This window comes from Sciurus carolinensis, chromosome 1 (genome assembly GCF_902686445.1).
Source record: "Sciurus carolinensis chromosome 1, mSciCar1.2, whole genome shotgun sequence".
Taxonomy (NCBI): domain Eukaryota; kingdom Metazoa; phylum Chordata; class Mammalia; order Rodentia; family Sciuridae; genus Sciurus; species Sciurus carolinensis.
The window spans coordinates 63,193,930-63,212,099 of NC_062213.1; the positions used below are offsets into that span (position 1 = coordinate 63,193,930).

At 36.6% G+C, this 18,170-nt stretch overlaps 1 protein-coding gene across 1 annotated transcript in view; it reads left to right on the top strand.

Moving 5' to 3' along the window:
* The first annotated feature begins 382 nt into the window (after window positions 1–382).
* The window catches only part of Trpa1 (transient receptor potential cation channel subfamily A member 1), a 51,680-nt gene continuing 33,892 nt past the window's right edge, over window positions 383–18,170 (top strand). The window contains exons 1-8 of the mRNA XM_047567045.1: window positions 383–493; window positions 6,352–6,511; window positions 9,016–9,191; window positions 13,463–13,570; window positions 15,378–15,486; window positions 15,665–15,810; window positions 16,804–16,940; window positions 17,868–17,916. Of these exons, the coding sequence (XP_047423001.1) occupies window positions 383–493; window positions 6,352–6,511; window positions 9,016–9,191; window positions 13,463–13,570; window positions 15,378–15,486; window positions 15,665–15,810; window positions 16,804–16,940; window positions 17,868–17,916 (996 nt within the window). The remainder of the gene's footprint in view (window positions 494–6,351; window positions 6,512–9,015; window positions 9,192–13,462; window positions 13,571–15,377; window positions 15,487–15,664; window positions 15,811–16,803; window positions 16,941–17,867; window positions 17,917–18,170) is intronic.

Sequence of the window (18,170 nt, forward strand, 5' to 3'; positions counted from 1 at the left end):
CTTCCTACTCCCGCACATGCTTGTTGGTTAGGGGGCTCTAGTGTTTTTATTATAACAGACTTGCTGGATCCACCCTGACTTGGTCAGTCCTTCTGTCCTCCACAAGGGCGAGTCCTGAGCAGATTCAGATACGAACTCTGCATTTGTTCCTCCTTCCTGCGCCCCGCCTGCTTCCTGGCTACAAGTAGTCCAGGCCTGAGAACTCCTTTTAGAAGTTCTCCTGCGGGGAGAGTTTTCCGCTGCCTGAGATCTGCACGGTGAGGGAGAGCTGGGACTGGGCGCGGACTCCGCGGAGCGCAAAGCCCAGTCAACTGCGCTCTCTGGCCCCAGGTGCTCACAGACGTGGGGAGCAGCGGCGCCAGGTGACGTCCAGGTGGGGACAATGAAGCGCAGCCTGAGGAAGATGCTACGCCCTGGGGAGAAGAAGGAGCCCCAGGGCGCTGTGTATCAGGGCGTGGAGGACGACATGGACGAATCCAAGGACTCCTTTAAGGTACCCTGGGCGATCAGCAGCTGGGACCCGCTTCAGTTGGGAGGGGGTTGGCTAGAGGTTTCTTTGTGGGCAGCATTTGGATAGAGGAACTAGAAGCAGCAAGGGTGGAGAGAAAAAGAGATGCTCGCTTCGGGGTACGAGCGCAATGTTTGTACTCCTCACAGCCGGGGAAGCTTTCAGGGTCATACTCAGAATGCGCCCCTCTAATGCCCGTTTCCTCTTTTCTGTGCGCTTAGTTGTTCAACTTGTTTTTGATGGTGGGTGGGCAACTGCGATCCGGAGCTCTAGCCCAAGGGTACCTTTGTCATTTGCTAGAATCTGCGAGAGTATAAAAGTTTGTGTCTTTCGCATGGACACCAAACTGGTAGTTGGATAGCTATCCGAGAGGTGCTTTGGGATTGAGAAGCATTTTTGTCTAAGAGTGTCAAGCAGAGAACACCTGTAAATGATGCCTGAAGGACATTCATGAAATGGAGCGACAGGATTGGGGGCGGGGGAGTACCAGAAAATCTATGGGAGGGAGACCTTTTGAAGATGGGTGGGTGGCTAGGATGGGAGCTTCTATTTATTATGCAGTTCTTTGGACTTTTTTACCTAAACGCAGCACAAGCTGCCACCTGATGGTACCCTTCTAGTCAGAGGAACAGAGGCTTTTAAGTTTCAGAAAACCCACCACTGTATTTCCTCAGATTGACAGCAGGAGAGACGGTCTCTTTTGTAATGAGAAGATAGCATTAAAGATGAATTTCGAAATCCCCATCCCAAATCCCTTTCCACAGTGAAACCATCTTAACAGTTTCTTACATATTTTTCAGAAAAAAACCACAAATACAGATACACACGTTCATACATCTTTTATTGTTTACAAAAGTGTGAAGTCACAGAGATTCGTATTTTGACTTACTCACAAAATTCATTTTAGTGTACTTTTCAAATCAGCAGTTGGGATTTATCTCATTCTTTCTAGCAGCTTCATGACACTCCGTTTTATGAATGTATCATGATTTATTTAATCAGTCCTGCACTGATAGACACTTACATTGCCTTTTGTTTTTTTGGTTTTGTGTTTTGCCATTACATTTGTGATTGGGTGTGTCTGTGAATGTAGATGATCTCTGGGATAATGTCTTTGACATGAATCTGGGACAAGAAGAAATTTTTAAATTCCAGAAATTACTTAATGTGATTCATTTTCTAGAGAGATTTGCTGAAGGATTTCTGCAGCCCAGTCTCAATCTTTTCTTCATGTTTTTGTTTAATTGTCTTTATTTAGTTTTATTCGACTAAATGAAGTAGAGTCATTTATGTTATTTGTTACATTAGGACCTGAAGATCAAGGGATTTAGATATTTTATTTTTCTAACTGCAACAATTATAGGTCATTCCATAAAAATCCCAGTGAATGGACTCATTTCAGTGCAACATATATAACACTGGAGGGTTTTGAAATCAGGGCCTTTTTTGGTGGTCTTCTGATTTGAAAGATAGGGTGTATAATTTATTTTCTCCAGTACATACCCACCGTATCTCATGAATGCTAATTAGAGGATCAACCAGGCACATTGGGGCACATCTATAATCCTGGCTCCTCAGGAGGTTGAGGCAGGGGAATGGCAAGTTCAAGGCCAATCTCAGTAACTTAGTGAGACCCTGTCTCAAAATTAAAAAGGGTTGGGGATGTAGCTTAGTACCAGTAGTAGTAGTACTAGTAGTGCCCCTGGGTTTGATTCCTAGTACTGGGGGGGAAAATGGAAAGATGGAAGAAAACTTCTAAAATGAGAAATGTAGAAAAAGAACCATCAGACTGATACTTTTTGTCTTGTTCAATAACTTTCTTTCAAGAGAGTTAAAATGTTAGTATTTAACCTTCCATTTGTTGTAATCTCTCACCTTAGTTTTCCTCCTTTTTCACCCCATTACTGCTTATATGAATTTCATTAGAGCAAAGTAAAACAAATGAATTTGAAATCTCTGATTTAAAAGGACTAGCTATAATTAGCTTCTCTAAAGTGATCTAGTCTATAATGTACTGAATCCAGTCATATAGTTCAGAATCCAAAAGAGCATGAAGGGACCCTGCAACAATAGGAAGCAGCATCAGATGCATATGTGAAAATTTGTCTAAATCATGTCCTAGGCTTAACTTCAGACCTCTATTTAAGAAATCTCCTCAGAGCCTGACAACATGTCAGTTTCTGAATTAAGCCTCTCGAACACATCAATAATACCTTGTGAGCTCACAAGGTTCTGTTGAATTCACAATGGCAAAACAGTACCCTACTTAACTTCCATGAGTACATGAGATGTGCTGGTACTTCCTCTAAGGAGTGTGGAGTTGGGTTTGTGTTGGCAGCATGTCGCTGAACAGACCTATAAACTGCTCTTTCAGGCACTGGGGTGGGCAGTATAAGCCTTTTATCATCATTCAAAGAGCATATCAAATTCAAGTGCAAAATGCTTCCACATGGATTTAGGTATACACTTTTATTTAATAAGACATGAAATTGAGGAAGAACCTTCTTTTGCAAGAATTTCATTTTTTATTTATTACTGAATATGTGTAAATTTGAAAACAGATGCTTATTTTATGTCCTGCAATCATTAAAGGTATATATAGATTATATGGAATTCAGGTATTTTTAAGTTGAAAAGTAACACATCTTATTTAAGAATCTACAACAAAAGAGTAATTTCTTCAGTGCTCATCTGTGGTAACAGAAGTTAGATCCAGGTTCAAAAATTTGAGATTAAATTTTTATTTCAAACTGACCTTTACTGAATTAACCTTAATATGCTAATTTTTTACTAACTATATTAAGATACGTATTTTAGGACAGTTTGATAGCTTTTCTTTTCAGTCATGAGAAATTTTCTAGTTATCTTTAAAAATAATAGATTGGCGTTTTGACACATACATTAACATGTGGCAAATGTGACCAGTCATAGTCAAAGGTAGAACTAAAGTAAGTATCTGGATATTTTATTTGGGGGAGTTTTCTGCATTTTCAGAAACTAATCATTGTATAATGGGTTCCATGAAAAGTTACTGTCTCATAGAACATTTTGCTCTGAGTCTATGTAATGAAGTATTCATTTAGAAATAGCTTTGGAAAATTTTTAGGCAAATGTTTACTTGGTCACATATTTGCAAATCTGGAAAGCGCAAGAAATAATTTTAATTATGATGTAGCCATAGAACTGGAATGAAGTTCTATTAATATTTCCTTATGCTGATTTATGTTAAGCTTCTAGGGAATGAAAACTCACCAACTAGTCAAGGGGATTCCTAGTGTATATAATAATCCTCATGGCCCCACTTGCCACTATGTAAGATCTCTGTTTATATATTTCTTCCTCTGGAAAAAAATTTGCACATATAAAAGTATCATGAAAAAGTACATGAATGTGTTGTACACACCTGGCATATGTAGTGCATAAAATGAGAGATTAAGAAAGAACTAGAAGCTGGGTGTGGAGGCACACGTCTGTAATGCCAGCAGCTTGGGACGCTGAGGCAGGAGGATTGTGAGTTCAAAGCCAGCTTCAGCAAAAGCAAGGTGCTAAGCAACTCAGTGAGACCCTGTCTCTAAGTAAAATACAAAATAGGGCTGGGGATGTGGCTCAGTGGTTGAGTTCAATCCCTGGTACAAAAAAAAAAAAAAAAAAAAAAAGAACTAGATACAGTATTTCTCAAACTTTTTTCATCTTAGAACCTTCTTAAACTTAAAAAATATGGAGGATCCTGAAGAATGTGTGTCTGATTTATATCTGCCAATATTTTTCATGTTAGAAATTAAAGTGGAGAAAAATCTAAAAAAAAAAAAAAAAAAAAAAATGAGAAGGAACAGCACACTCCAGTAAAATCATTGCTGTGAGTTCCCATACATCTGGGAGACTCCATTGTGGACTGGAGAGAGAGCCAGAGAGGCTGTATAGCAATGGTTGCTAATACCACCAGGAAGACCTCCTTTGAGGCAGAATTTAGGAGGGCCACAGGAAACTGGGTGGATTGAGGACAGGAGAGGAAGAAGGTGCCTATTGGTCAGGTGAAGAGCCTTGCAGAACTCAATCATGACATGCATACAGCAGCACAGCATGGAGCTGGAAAGGCCCAACTCCCAGAGGTCACCGCATGCCATTAAGGGACATGTTAGCATTTGGCCTCAGCCTCAGTTTTGGGCCAAAATTTGCAATTCACCTTTAAATTTGACCTTGTCTTTGGAAGCCAAATATCAGAATAACTAATTCAATGGCATTTCTAGCCTCTCTGACCTGATATATCATCAATGATGTCATTGTAATCTCAACAATGTAAAGTCGTCAACAGTAGGATTAGGTATGACAATCAGATTTAGGTATGACAATCAGATAATACCTAAAATTCACTTTCAAATATAGGCAAGATTTCTAGAAGCAACTTTGAACAAAAATCTTATCAGTCAATTGAAGTATAATTACTTTTGTAATTAATGCTTTTTAAAAGTCTTCATTTTCTGTGTAAGGTAGACATTAAAATCTTTCAGATGATTGAATAAGGAAATATATTGTCAATGAATGTTATGAGAGGATTCAGTAGTTAATTTTAGGAGGAACTTGATACACGTTATTACCCAACATATTTGAAAAATTTAAATAAGAATGTAAGGTAGATGAGAGAGGCAAGTTTATGACATGAAGACTTTTGTAAAAAATTTGTTTTCAATAGTGACCTTAATAGCATTAAATAAAATTACCTTTAAAGTTTTCTTTAACTTTTAGTAATTTGATTCTATTTAGGCTACCAGCTTTCCAAGAGAAAATCCTATTTGGAAATTTTTCATACTTTGTGAGAATGAATCAAAACAGAATATAAACACTATCACCTAAAATTTCACAAGGGGGAAAAACAATATTATCCATGATAAATCATCTTCAGTCTATACATGGTGAACATAAGGGAAATAAAAAAAGTGTCGGAGAAGTGGGGTGTTCAAAAAAGCTCTAGCTCTTCCCCTGACAAGAGTGGAAGTGGCATTTGTTTGGAATTGTACATTTACGGGTCAGTGACAGAAGTTGTAAAAAATCTATTGAACCTGCCCTACCATGTCTGTTCTTAAGCTTTATGATATCTTGTTCTATTGCATGATTCATTCTACGTTGGTGGTTTTTTTTTTATCTCACCCTCAGATTCTACTATATATTGATTTTTAACATTTGTCATGCAGCCAAAAATATAGTCCACACACCTCTTGTCAGGACACTGACAGGTGTCCTGGTGCAAAAAAAAAAAAGAAGAGTTACATATTCTCTGGGGGAGGGGCACCATTCTGAATTACTGCTCACATGAATTGCAGGACGGTGCTGGAGGATGATTTGAGCTCTGTTCTATAAGGAAACACTGGATGGAGTTTGACTGTAGGCAGGAAAGCCCAAGCAGACAGTAATTTAGATTCCTGGACTTAATAACCCTTGTATTTCTGAAAACCTTTTAATCTAACCTGAATCCCTCATGCCGGAGTTTAAGTACATTTTCAACTGGCAAAGCAAATTCCTCTGTTTTCACTTTATTTACTATTTCTCAGAGTATATTTCTTAAGTTCACTTCTAAACTTTCTCCAAGGCCTTTATATCTACACCATTTTTAAGTTTACAATCAGAAAATCAAAACATTTATTTAATGTAATGATCAATGTTTAGACATTTTCTTGTCTCATTTTTTGTCAGTATTTTGCGTACTTCACAAAAAATATATATACTTAATTGTAAGCATGATAGTTTGGATAATTGTAAACTTGTTAAGGCTATAAAATAATTAGCTCTATAGTCATAAGTTTTGCATATTCTTGTTTAAGGTAATGGGTTTTCTTATATTCCTATAGGTGGTTTTTGAAGGAAATGCACATAGATTACAAAACTTTATCAAGAATCGAAGGAAATTAAGCAAATACGATGATACCAGTGCTTCCCCTTTGCATTATGCAGCAGCAGAAGGTCAAGTTGAACTGATGAAGATGATCATCAGTGGTTCTTCTTGTGCAGGTAACAAAGTGTTACAGTGAGCCCTCCATAAACCAGTTCTCCCACTAGACCGACTGGGGAAAATGGTATGAAGCAGTTCCAAAGGGTAGATTAGTGCCAGATTGCAAAGGGCCTGAGTATCTGTCTCCATCTGGAGTGTTGGTTTCCCTGCAGATGAGTACTGTTCAAAATTTTCCACTAAAATACTGCAAAGAAGAGTAAAAACATCTGGGACACGCACCACAAATTCAAACTTTCTTTGACTTTTTAGACAGATGATAAAAATTTGTGTACATTTTACACACCTTTCTATGTTTTTTCAGAAGATGTTATTCTACATTTAAATCAATCATTGAAAAGATAGTGGAACGATACAGACATCATTACCCTGTGTACATGTGTGATTACACAAATGGTGTGAATCTACATTGTGTACAACCATAGAAAGGAAAAGTTGTGCCCCATTTGTGTACAATGAATCAAAATACAGTCTGTAAAAATTAAAAAAACATAAAGCTAGAAAACATGTAGATGGTTACCCACACACACAAAATAAAACAATCATTGAATGAAACTAACACCTCAAAAAGAGGTGATATCTTCCTCTTAGCCTGGGACACCTGGCTTTGTGTGAGAAATGCATCCACAGGCAATGACTGAGGTGGATGTACAGAGACTTAAACAGTGAAATAGTATCATAAAATCTTATTTTAATCCTTTGTTGTTGTGGGAAATGGATTAGTAGAAGTCTTGTTAAAAAGATTTTTTTCTTCATGAGAAAAAAGAAAGGTTGGAATAAAGAGAAAGAGAGATTTGGGATATATGTACATGCAGAGTTGACAGTGCTTGACCACATTCTGAGCTTGAAGAGTAAGTGGCAGGGAGTTGGAACTGACTTTGAGATTCCTAATTTAGGAGATTAAGCTAATAGTATAACCATCTCAAAAAGGGAGATATGAGTTAACAGAAAAAATATAAGTGCTAAGTGTGTGAGGAGATATTTAACAGCCAGGGGATTGACCCTTGAAAATATCCATTAGATAATAGAAATACAGAAAGGAGCCACCTTTGCAGAACCATTATTATAGGAAATAGATGATACTGTGGAAGTGAATGAATGTCCTTTAAGATATCACAGATTGCTACCAAAGGTAGCCAAAGGTAGAGTATCAACCTTAAGAGACACATGGTAGCAGAAGAGCCAGAGAAAGGATGAAGAGGGTGATGAATTAAAGATGGATGATACACAGGTGAAGGGAGAAGTTATTGGGATAGATGATACAAGGATCAATTGCTCCAAAGATTTCAGGAAGTTGATCACAAGAAATCTAGTTGATTGCCTGTCATATGGCCCCAATGACCTATGTAAAATTGAGTTCTGGAAAGTGGTGAAGATAAAAGCCAAATTCAAGGTATTTAGTTAATGAATGAGACTTTGTAAGCATAGGCCCTTGTTAATTAAGTTTACTGAATGAAATGCTCCATCTTGTTCAGACAGAATGTTCAAGAAATGTGCATGATGTGTAACTCTCAGGGTACTTGAGTGTGTGTTTGTGTGTGTGTGTGTGCGCGCCTGTATGTGTGTTTTTGAGAATGAGGCACTTTGACGAATTTAAGGAGATAGTGGAGAGAAACAGGAAAAGCAGCTGCATCATATTCCAGGTATTATTGACAGTCCCCAAATCATATTTATAAGTGAATCTTTTTCTCCCTCCCCAGACATAAGGATATTCCGTCAAAGATGAAAACAGTTGATAAAGCAGATAGCTGTATCTATTTTAGAATAGTTGTAGAACCCTGTAGGATAAAAGGGCACATTATTCTTATGCTCACAGGGTAAAAAGTACCATTTATTATATTTTAGAAATATGTGAAAACTATAGCATTAGGAGCTTAAGCTCATGTTTTCTAATTAACATGTTTGGAAACATCACCATAGGTCAGGCATTCTGCTAAGATCTTTAAAAACATGATTTAATATTATTCTCCTAATAGCATTGCAAAGTGTGTGTGTGTGTGTGTGTGTGTATTTTATTATTACTAACTTTGACTATGAGAAAGCTGAGGTTCAAAGAGGTAATATAACTCACTGAACTCCTCATTAGCTATGACATTAGCAAGACTCTCAACCTCTCTAGGTTTCAGCAACTTCATCTTTCTGAAAATTGGTCTTAGTGGTACCTCACAGGCTATTGGAGGCTAAAATGAAATCATAGTCATATAGAATCTAGTTGATTGCCTGTCATGTGGTTCCTGCTCTTATATAATCTCAATATTTATCATAGTCCTAGAATTTATAAACATCAAAACATGTAGCAATAAGATCTATTTCTTATGAGCACTATAGACAGAAATTTAACTCAATTTACAGAGTCAGCAAGTATATTCCCTAAAGGTGCCCATTGGAGGTTTCTTGAGAACCAAAGCTATATTTTTATTTCTGATAAAGAAGATGCAGCCAATTATAATAGCACTTGGCACAGTCCAAGCAAAATTTAATACATGTTTTGATATTGTTTTCCTAGTGCTGAATATAATGGACGATTATGGAAACACCCCTCTGCACTGGGCTGCAGAAAAAAACCAGGTGGAAAGTGTTAAGTTTCTTCTCAGCCAAGGAGCAAACCCAAACCTCCGAAACGGCTGCATGATGGCGCCCCTTCACATCGCCGCTCAGGGCATGTACAATGAGATCTTAAAGGTGAGCCTGCGGTCCCACTCACAGAGGCTGTTGGAGCAGCGACTGGCACCAGATCCAACAGTCTCTGCCTGGTGGAGTGATCAACTTAAACTTCAGGGCAAATGAAACATAATGACAACCTTGGTTACCTCTCACCACCTGCTGATGATGGTGGAGGTGGAGGTGGGAGTGATAGTCCTTTTGATTTACCAAGCATTTTTTAAGAGTCTTGTGTTTTAATTTATTAAATCCTCATTATAAAAAAACTGCAACATTGTTAGTATCTCCATTTCACAGCTGAGTCAGATGAGGCACAGAGAGAACTAAATAACTTGCATAATATCGCATAACTACTGAAAGCAAGAATTAGAACTTGGACTCTCATCCTTTAAGTGCCCAAGCTCAGGCTTTAGCACACACATCATTGATGGAATGGCTACAAAAAAAAAAAAAAGTCTTGAGTGTCTTAGTGAAATCAGAAACCTTAATTATAAGGTGCTGTTTTGTTAAAGTGAGCGGTCTGCCAAAGGATCAGCTAGTAGAAGACATAGGCTACTATTGGGGAATTTTTGTTTTTCAAGTCTTGACGGTATGTTTGCTGAAACAGAGGAAACTCTGGTAAAGGCCTCGAGGGTGAGATTTAGGATATGGATTCCCCGCCCACCCCCCCATCCTGGGGATCCAATGCAGGGCCTTAGTTTATGCTATGCAAACACTTTACCACTGAGCTACACCCCCAGCTCCAGGCCTTGGCTTTTAAACTACACTTTAGAATCTCACAGACACACTGGAAAGCAAGCATGTTTCCTAAAAGAAGAATGCTATTTACAAAAGGATCATGCCCTAAGAGTTCATTTCTAGGGTAGGTCATTTGGAACCTGAAATAAGTTTTCCCATGGAAACAATATTAAAGATGCTCATCTGGCTATTAAGCCAACCCACACCAAAGTCCAATTTTCTACAAATCATCAAAGAGATCCAAGCTCCCTTTAGCACAAAATCTCTTCTCTCAGTCCTCTGAGACCCTGGCTTCTGTAAGCCTGGCATACCTGGAGTAAGGGATTTCCCCCTCCTGCTTCCCACTGTTCCTGTTTTGGACCTCTGTCAACTCTCAGTGCATGATAATGTTATGAAATGTTCATGTGCTTTTCTTCCTCACTGACTGGTTATCCTTGAAGGATGGACTGTGACTTACTGTGGTACTGGGTATTGTACTCAGGGGTCCTTACACACTTACTGAGTGTCTTCAGTCCTCAGTACTGTGCTGGTCCACGGTGGGTGTGGGAATAAAAAATTGAATGAATAAGTAGAGGAGAGAGCTGGAGTATTGGTACCCCTGAAGGGGGTTGAGACTGTCCCCTGAGGAGGCTATTAGAAAGTTCTTTGACAACAGGCTGTCCAGTCTTTTCTTAATACCTACGTTATTCATAAGCCTGGGGTTGCTTCCATGTCCTTCTTGTTGGGCCACTTGTGACTGTAGAGATCCCCCAGGGATGTCACATATTTCCTCCTGCAGCTCTTGGGCTTTCTCTGAAGGTTCTTTTCAGAAACAGCTGCCCATTAACTTAATTAATCTTGGCACTAAAGTTGTGATTTGGGAATTCAAAGGCAGGTAATAATTGAAAAGCTATTGTTAATTAGAAAAAGAAATCTTCAGATCAACACATACAGAAAGGTTAATATGGCATGGAAATAGAAAAGAAAGTTTAGAAATAAGTCCACCCCATCAGTGATTTATAAACTTGATGGGAGACATAAACCAAAATTTCCTGGATGGCACTGCATAACAGAAGAAAAATAGGGTCATAGGACAGTTGAAATGTTCTCTCCCCTACATAGTCTTACCAGCCATAATTATAGTCTAAAAATATCTTCAAACCCTTCTAGTTTACCAGAGACAGGAGAAGGGGCGTTTTGGAGCATCTCCCTGAATTCTTATGAATCACAGTCAGCCTGCCTCTCCCTGTCATGCCCATGGGTCTGACCTACACCCACCCAGCCAGCCATGGCCAGTTTAGAAAGTTCCTTCACTTCCACCAGCCTTCCTCACACTTTTTACCATTGCCTGTTTGGTTATAAAGTAAAAAACTGTCATCCATGTATCACCTCAAATTGTTGTACAGACAATGCAATATTCTCTGGGGTCTCCTGCCTAGGGATTAGGGGGCAGCCATATTTCTCAATGGTCTTGGTCCTTGGGGCTTGAACTCAAAGCATCCAGTTGTTTCAAGCTCCCATGAGCTTCCTGGATTCTTTTTTTTTTTTTTTTGGAGGGGGTACTGGGGATTGAACTCAGGGGTCCTCAACCACATCCCCAGGCTTATTTTGTGTTTTATTTAGAAACAGGGTCTCACTGAATTGCTTAGTGCCTTGCCATTGCTGAGGCTGACTTTGAACTCAAGATCCTCCTGCCTCAGCCTGCTGAGCTGCTGGGATTACTGGCATGTGCCACTGTGGCCAGCAGACTTACTGAATTCTTATCAGAGGGACCTCAGAGAGTTCACCTGCCAAACTTCTAGACTTATTTGGTCATGAATGAAGATGAAGTGGGTGTACAGTTAGTTCCTCTCTCTGGAGCTGCTGGCACATATAATTTAACAGATTTTTAAAATTGTGCTTATGATAGTACAATAGGAATGTCCTAATCAATGCTGCAAATTTGTGATTCTAAGAGGGCAAAGAGAAAAATAGTATCTTCTGATAGAATTTAGAGGGTTCTTTTAGGTGTGAATATAACACTTCTTAAGAATAGAATGTAAATGTGCCTATTGTTCATGTAGTGAACCTTTTGATCTCATTTCCCTTCATCCATCAATAAGTCCCCTCTGTGTTCTTATGGACCAAAACCTCAGTTTAATGTTCTCCTATGAGCAAAGCTCATTAGTAATTCATTTGCTGACACTCACATTGGGCACATTCTATTGAGAAGGGACTCCAGTTGGAGGTTGGGTACTATTTTAAAGCAGTCAAGGTTTTTAAGAAACAGCTTGTTGAATAAGCTTTAAAAAAAAAACCAATGTAATTATGAGCCCATGTCATGATTTTACTGGGAGAGGAAAAGCCTCCAGTAGGTCAGTTAATAAATTTTTGTCTTGAGAGTAACCCTTGTATGAGACTACTTTTGTTGGTTTTAATATGAAATAAAGTCTGTTTAAAGAGCCATAGATCTGGCCAGCAATCACTTGGCAGTCACCAGGCGAGTATGTTAACAGTCTTCAATTAAATTCTATCAGAAAACTTACTGGATCATTTTATTGGGATCCTAACTTTCTTTAAAAGTTTTTTTTTTTTATTTGTTTTAATTAGTTATACATGAGAGTAGAATGCACTTTGATACATCATGTATAATGGAGTATAATTTCTCATTCTTCTATTTATACATGATGTAGAATCCCACCAGTCATATAGTTATATATGTACATAGGGTAATAATGTCTAATTCATTCCACTCCCCTTCCTACCCCTGGACCCCCTTCCCACCCATCAATCCCTTCTACCTAATCTAAATAACTCTATTCTTGCCTAGCCACCCCACCCCTCATTGTGAATTAGCATCAGAGAAAACATTAGGCTTTTGGTTTTTTGGGGATTAACTTATTTCACTTAGCATGATATTCTCCAGCTCCATCCATTTACAGGCAAATGCCATAATTTCATTCTTCTTTAGAGCTGAATAATATTCTATTGTATATATAATAGAAAAAATATCTATTCCAGACCAAGGATGAATTGATTGAGTTGTTATACTCAAGTGTTCCATGGTGCTCTCTTTTACTGAAGAGAATAGAGTTTTCCTTGACCTTTCCCAGAATGTTTTCAATCAAGATAAAAATATAATGGCGAGGGGGGTGAAGAAATCATCCCTGCCTCCCTCCCGTCGCCTCTCTCCCCTCTTCTCTCCTCTTTTCCCTTTCTCTTATGCACATATTACAAATGGCTCCACAGATTTATTTTTTGAAGATATTAGTTAATGTAGCTCACTTCATACAACTGAGAGGTAGTAAGTGAAACCGTGTTAAGTATTTAAAATTTTTATTTGAAATTCTATTTCCAATTCTGCAATTCGATATTGTCTTAATTGATGTGATATTAAAATCATGATTTTGTCCTTTTGATAAATTTATTCAATATCCACTATGTGCAAGATTTTTTGCCAGATCATGTGGGAGAGGGATGAAAAAAGATAAGACATGTTCCCTGTCATGGGAGACCTTGGAATCAAGGGGAAGACAAGTCCTTATTTGGAAATCTATAATTTTGCTTTTTGACATTTTCCCTCCTCTTTTGTATAGGTCTTGACTGAGCACAGAAGTATTAATATTGATTTGGAAGGAGAAAATGGAAACACAGCAGTGTTAACCACATGCGCCAAAGATAATAGTGAAGCACTTCAAATTTTGGTTTGTATAATTAACCATAATTTCTTTATCTTTTCATGTGACATGAATTGTTGCTATTTATAGCAGCTCTTTATTTTCTATCCTTAGCAAAATATAAAATAAAGAAAAGAGATTGGAAAAAAAAAAAACCTAGGTCTGTTTTTATATGTGTATATACCACTTAGATTCTAAGAGGACCTGATATTGGTAACAGAAGACTAACATTAAAACATGAAAGAAAATCAAAATGAAAAGGAAATATAGGCTGAAAATTTTAAGATGAAGCTGATGGTCCCATTAGAATATAGAATACAAAGTATAGCAGCCTGTATGTTGATAAAGATGAGTCAGATACTTGACTGTGAGCTTCCAAATGGTCAAAGGAAAAATGAATAGAGTCAATTCCAGGTTGATTTGGCCCATAAAATAAAAGCCACAAGAAATACAGCTTTCCTGTTTCTAAGACCAGAGGAAAAATTCATTGCCATGGGTTCTCAAAAAGGGAGCCCTGAGTGTTTTAGTGGCTAATGTTCCTTAGTGGGAGCCACGGTCCTATGGCACAGAGCCAGCCTTCTTCCTGGCAAGGTTTCCTGGGTAGCCCAGTGAAATGCCAAAGATGTCTGTCTTTCAAATATTCCTTAATCACCTGCCTGATACCCAGGCCAGGTTCTATATTTTCGCCAATTGATTTCACCTTGTCACCATCTCAGAATGTAATAACATAAAATTGAAAAGAATTTTAAAATATTTGTCTGATGTTGAGATGCAGAAGTATGAGTTAACATGTTTACTACATGTACTTAGAGTATAAAAACTGACATGATTGGACCCAAAAGAGAATAAATAATGAAGAGAATCAAAATAAATGAAATCACACTCAAACCAAGAATTTAGAAAAAAAAGCTTTAAATAAACCAAAAGCGAATTGTTATATCAAAATAGTAAAGTTGAAAACGCTTTAGAAAATAATGAGTTTAAAATTTTATTTCTTTGCAAATGTAATTTTTCAGTATATACTGTGTGATCATACTGTTCATGAAAAACTTTTATTTAACAACAATATGATTTGATGAAGTACATCTTTCATTTTGGATTACACAAAATTTTATATACATAATATATATATGATTTTATTTAAATTATGTCATTTCTAGAAGGCAAGTTCACAGGTATTTGCTTTGTCCTTTGTTCTAGAGTTTCAAAACTATTTTTAATTTAATGATAAAAGATGCTTAAAACGAAATTGAAGTCCAATGATTTATAGAAAATGGTACTTGAAAATAATTGACTCAGACAAAAAGATAAAATACAATATTAAGTTCTTCTAACATCTTTTAAATAAAGAACCTTCCTTAGTGAAAATACCTGATTTTTATGACTTAATAAGAATGTTGGTATATTATTTATAAATCTTTATCTATCCTTGTTTATTTAGTTTTTTTACTAATTTTGCATAAAGGAAGGAAAAGAATCTGGAAAATATTATCACCGTATTTGCATAAGAAATTGAGAATGAGTATAGAGATTGTGAAAATGTTTTTAAAATATGCTGACTTTTGTTTACTGCAGTATCAAAACTGATATTTCTGTATCATGGGGTTACTTCACCTTTGGAAGACATGAAATGTCTCTATTTCAGAATCTTAGACTAGTTTCCAAATTGCCTTCTTGCCTAGATTTTGTATCATATGAAGGCTTTTGTATATTTTTAAACAGGCATTGAAGAGTGAAACAGCCCAAAGAACATAAACTCTTGTCCACCCCTGTTTTTTGGGGACTAACTTGTGTAATTGACTTTTTCCCTTTTCTTTTCTTTTTTTTCTTTCAGTTAAATAAAGGAGCTAAGCTATGTAAATCTAATAAATGGGGAGATTTCCCTGTTCACCAGGCTGCATTTTCTGGTGCCAAAAAATGCATGGAAATAATATTAAAGTATGGTGAGTGGAGGCTTTTCTATTTTTTATATGATGAAGAAACCTGTTTTGTTAGATGCAATTAATTTGAAAAGTATTTAACAGAATTTATACATAGGCTTTTATGTAAGTCTAAATGTCCTTTCTTTTTAAAAATTGTATTATTTTAAATATTCCTTGTGAATGATATTTTCTTCTAAAGGTGAAGAACATGGATACAGTCGACAATCTCATATTAACTTTGTGAATAATAAGAAAGCCAGCCCGCTCCACTTGGCGGTTCAAAGTGGAGACTTGGAAATGATTAAAATGTGCTTGGACAATGGTGCACACATAGACCTGGTGGAGGTACTTGTTCACAATCTAAATGATACTTTTATTTTAGAATTGTCATAAATATTTCCCAAAATGCTTTACAATTCCTTTAAAGTCAGTTTAGATTGAAAACATATATAGCAGAAAATAAATATTATTTCCTTGTATTCATGCAAAGAAGCAGAAGAGAATGTCCCCAAATTTTGATTGATAAATTGCAATATATCAAAAACAATTGCAAATACAGGTACAGTAAAGAGGATATCCAGTATAACTGCCATTGAACAAGTTAAGGCTTACCCTCAAAGATACTACTAGGCCTACCCTCAAAGATAATACTTTGTTAATATTGTCAGTCAGGAACATTTAAGTCCAACCATGAATGTCCTAGGTTAGAGTTCTAGTCTGAGGAGTTTAGTCTTTTAACCAGGGACCACCTAATTTCTAAGGATAAATATGTGAAAAAGTGTTGACTGTGTCTGGTTCTGACCTTATGCCAGACGTGTCTGATCAAAAGTAGAGACTTGAGACCCTTTTCCCTTCTGTGTCTTGGGTTTTGGGTGACAACACACTCTACTCCCAGCTACCTCAAAGGCTTGTCCACTCTGTGGAAGAAGAGATTGCTTAGTAATCTTATACAGCTTTTGGGCACCACTCCTAAATCCCATCAATATAGAAATGAGGAGCTACCACTGTTGGTATGGGACTGGAAGTCACTTTGTACACTGGGTCTTACAGCAATGGATGAAATAAGGTCCTCATATTCCTGGGAGAAAGAATGGCATCCATATAATAATGATGGCAGCATATGCCAAGAACTGTCAGATGGCAAAGAAGCATGATTGCTAACTTTGATTTTTATACTGATAATTTTCAGTAGATGCATCTAAGAACTATATTTCTTTTTAAATTTGACATTCCTTGATCTGGGAAGAAGAAACTCCCCATATATATATTTATATTTATATAATATAAATTATATCCTTAAGATTTAAACACTGATTCTGGCATCAAAACTCTTTATAGAATGGGAAGTGCATGGCCCTTCATTTTGCTGCAACCCAAGGAGCCACTGAAATTGTTAAATTGATGATATCATCCTATTCTGGTGACAGAAATATTGTTAATGCCCTCGATGGAAATCATGAGACCCTGCTTCACAGGCAAGTTTCCCACCTGTCATTCTGTGTACAGATGCCTGGAGCTTATAAAATCTCAATGCCAACTAATACTCCAGATTCTATCAGAATCTCTGGGATGAACCTCAGGATTCTTTTAAAACTCTTTGACTCCAATGTTTAGTTAATTTGGAAACACAATGGCTTGAGTATAGTTAAAATGTACCTTTAGAACATAACTTTAATATACCTAAGAAAGATTTATTTTAGGAAAATGAATCCCATGTTGTTATTCAATGTAATTGTGAATTTTTGGTGAAAATCAGCAAGCTAATTCTGAAATACACAAAGGGCAAGAACAGCCGAGATAGTTTTGAATAGGAACTTAAAAATGAGATTTGTGAAGAGAAACATAAAATTGTACATCACTAGTATTAACATTTGTTATGGCAATACTATAGTATAAATTAAAAACTTCTATTTACCTTACTAATTAAAAATATTGCAAAAACATTATAATTTTGCATACTATTTCAATTATTTTCCTTGGTGATTGGGAGAACATGCTTTCTTGTGATTTTTTTCATGGTTTTTAATTTAAACTGTTTATATTTAACCAAAAAATATAATTGTGACTAGTTGTGATATGATATTAAAATAACTTCAATTCTCTTCATAATTATTTTTAGTTTTATGAAAAAATCAGGAAAACCAGTGCTTCTTTATTAGCTTTTGCCAAAGATAAGCCCATGAAAGTGTGTGTGTATTGCGGGGGGGGGCAGTATTTTGAACTCTACAAGTGAGTTTTAGGCACACCTTGCATGCAACTGGTGATCAATTATACATTTCAAGGGTTACAGATTTTTTTAACATTATATCATCTTATTGAGTATACACTTAAATTCACTTTCTGAATACACTAGCTTTATTTTATTTATTTATATTAATATTACCCTACTTCTCTTTTTGCAGAGCCTCTTTATTTGATCACCATGAACTAGCGGAATACTTAATTTCAGTGGTAACTATTCAATGAACAAGTTTACTTTTTAAATTACTGTTTACATATGAAAAATCATATAATTACATAGTAAGGATTTCCAAAAATAAACCATACTCTAATTTCTTGCTTAGTAAGAAAGAAAAGTTTCCAGAAGGATTATTAACTTTTGCAACTACAGTATATTATGTATGAATACAAAATGGCCAAATTTTATTACCATGAAGTTAGAAATACTAAAGTGCAGTTTTGATGCCTGTACCAATGTTTTTCAT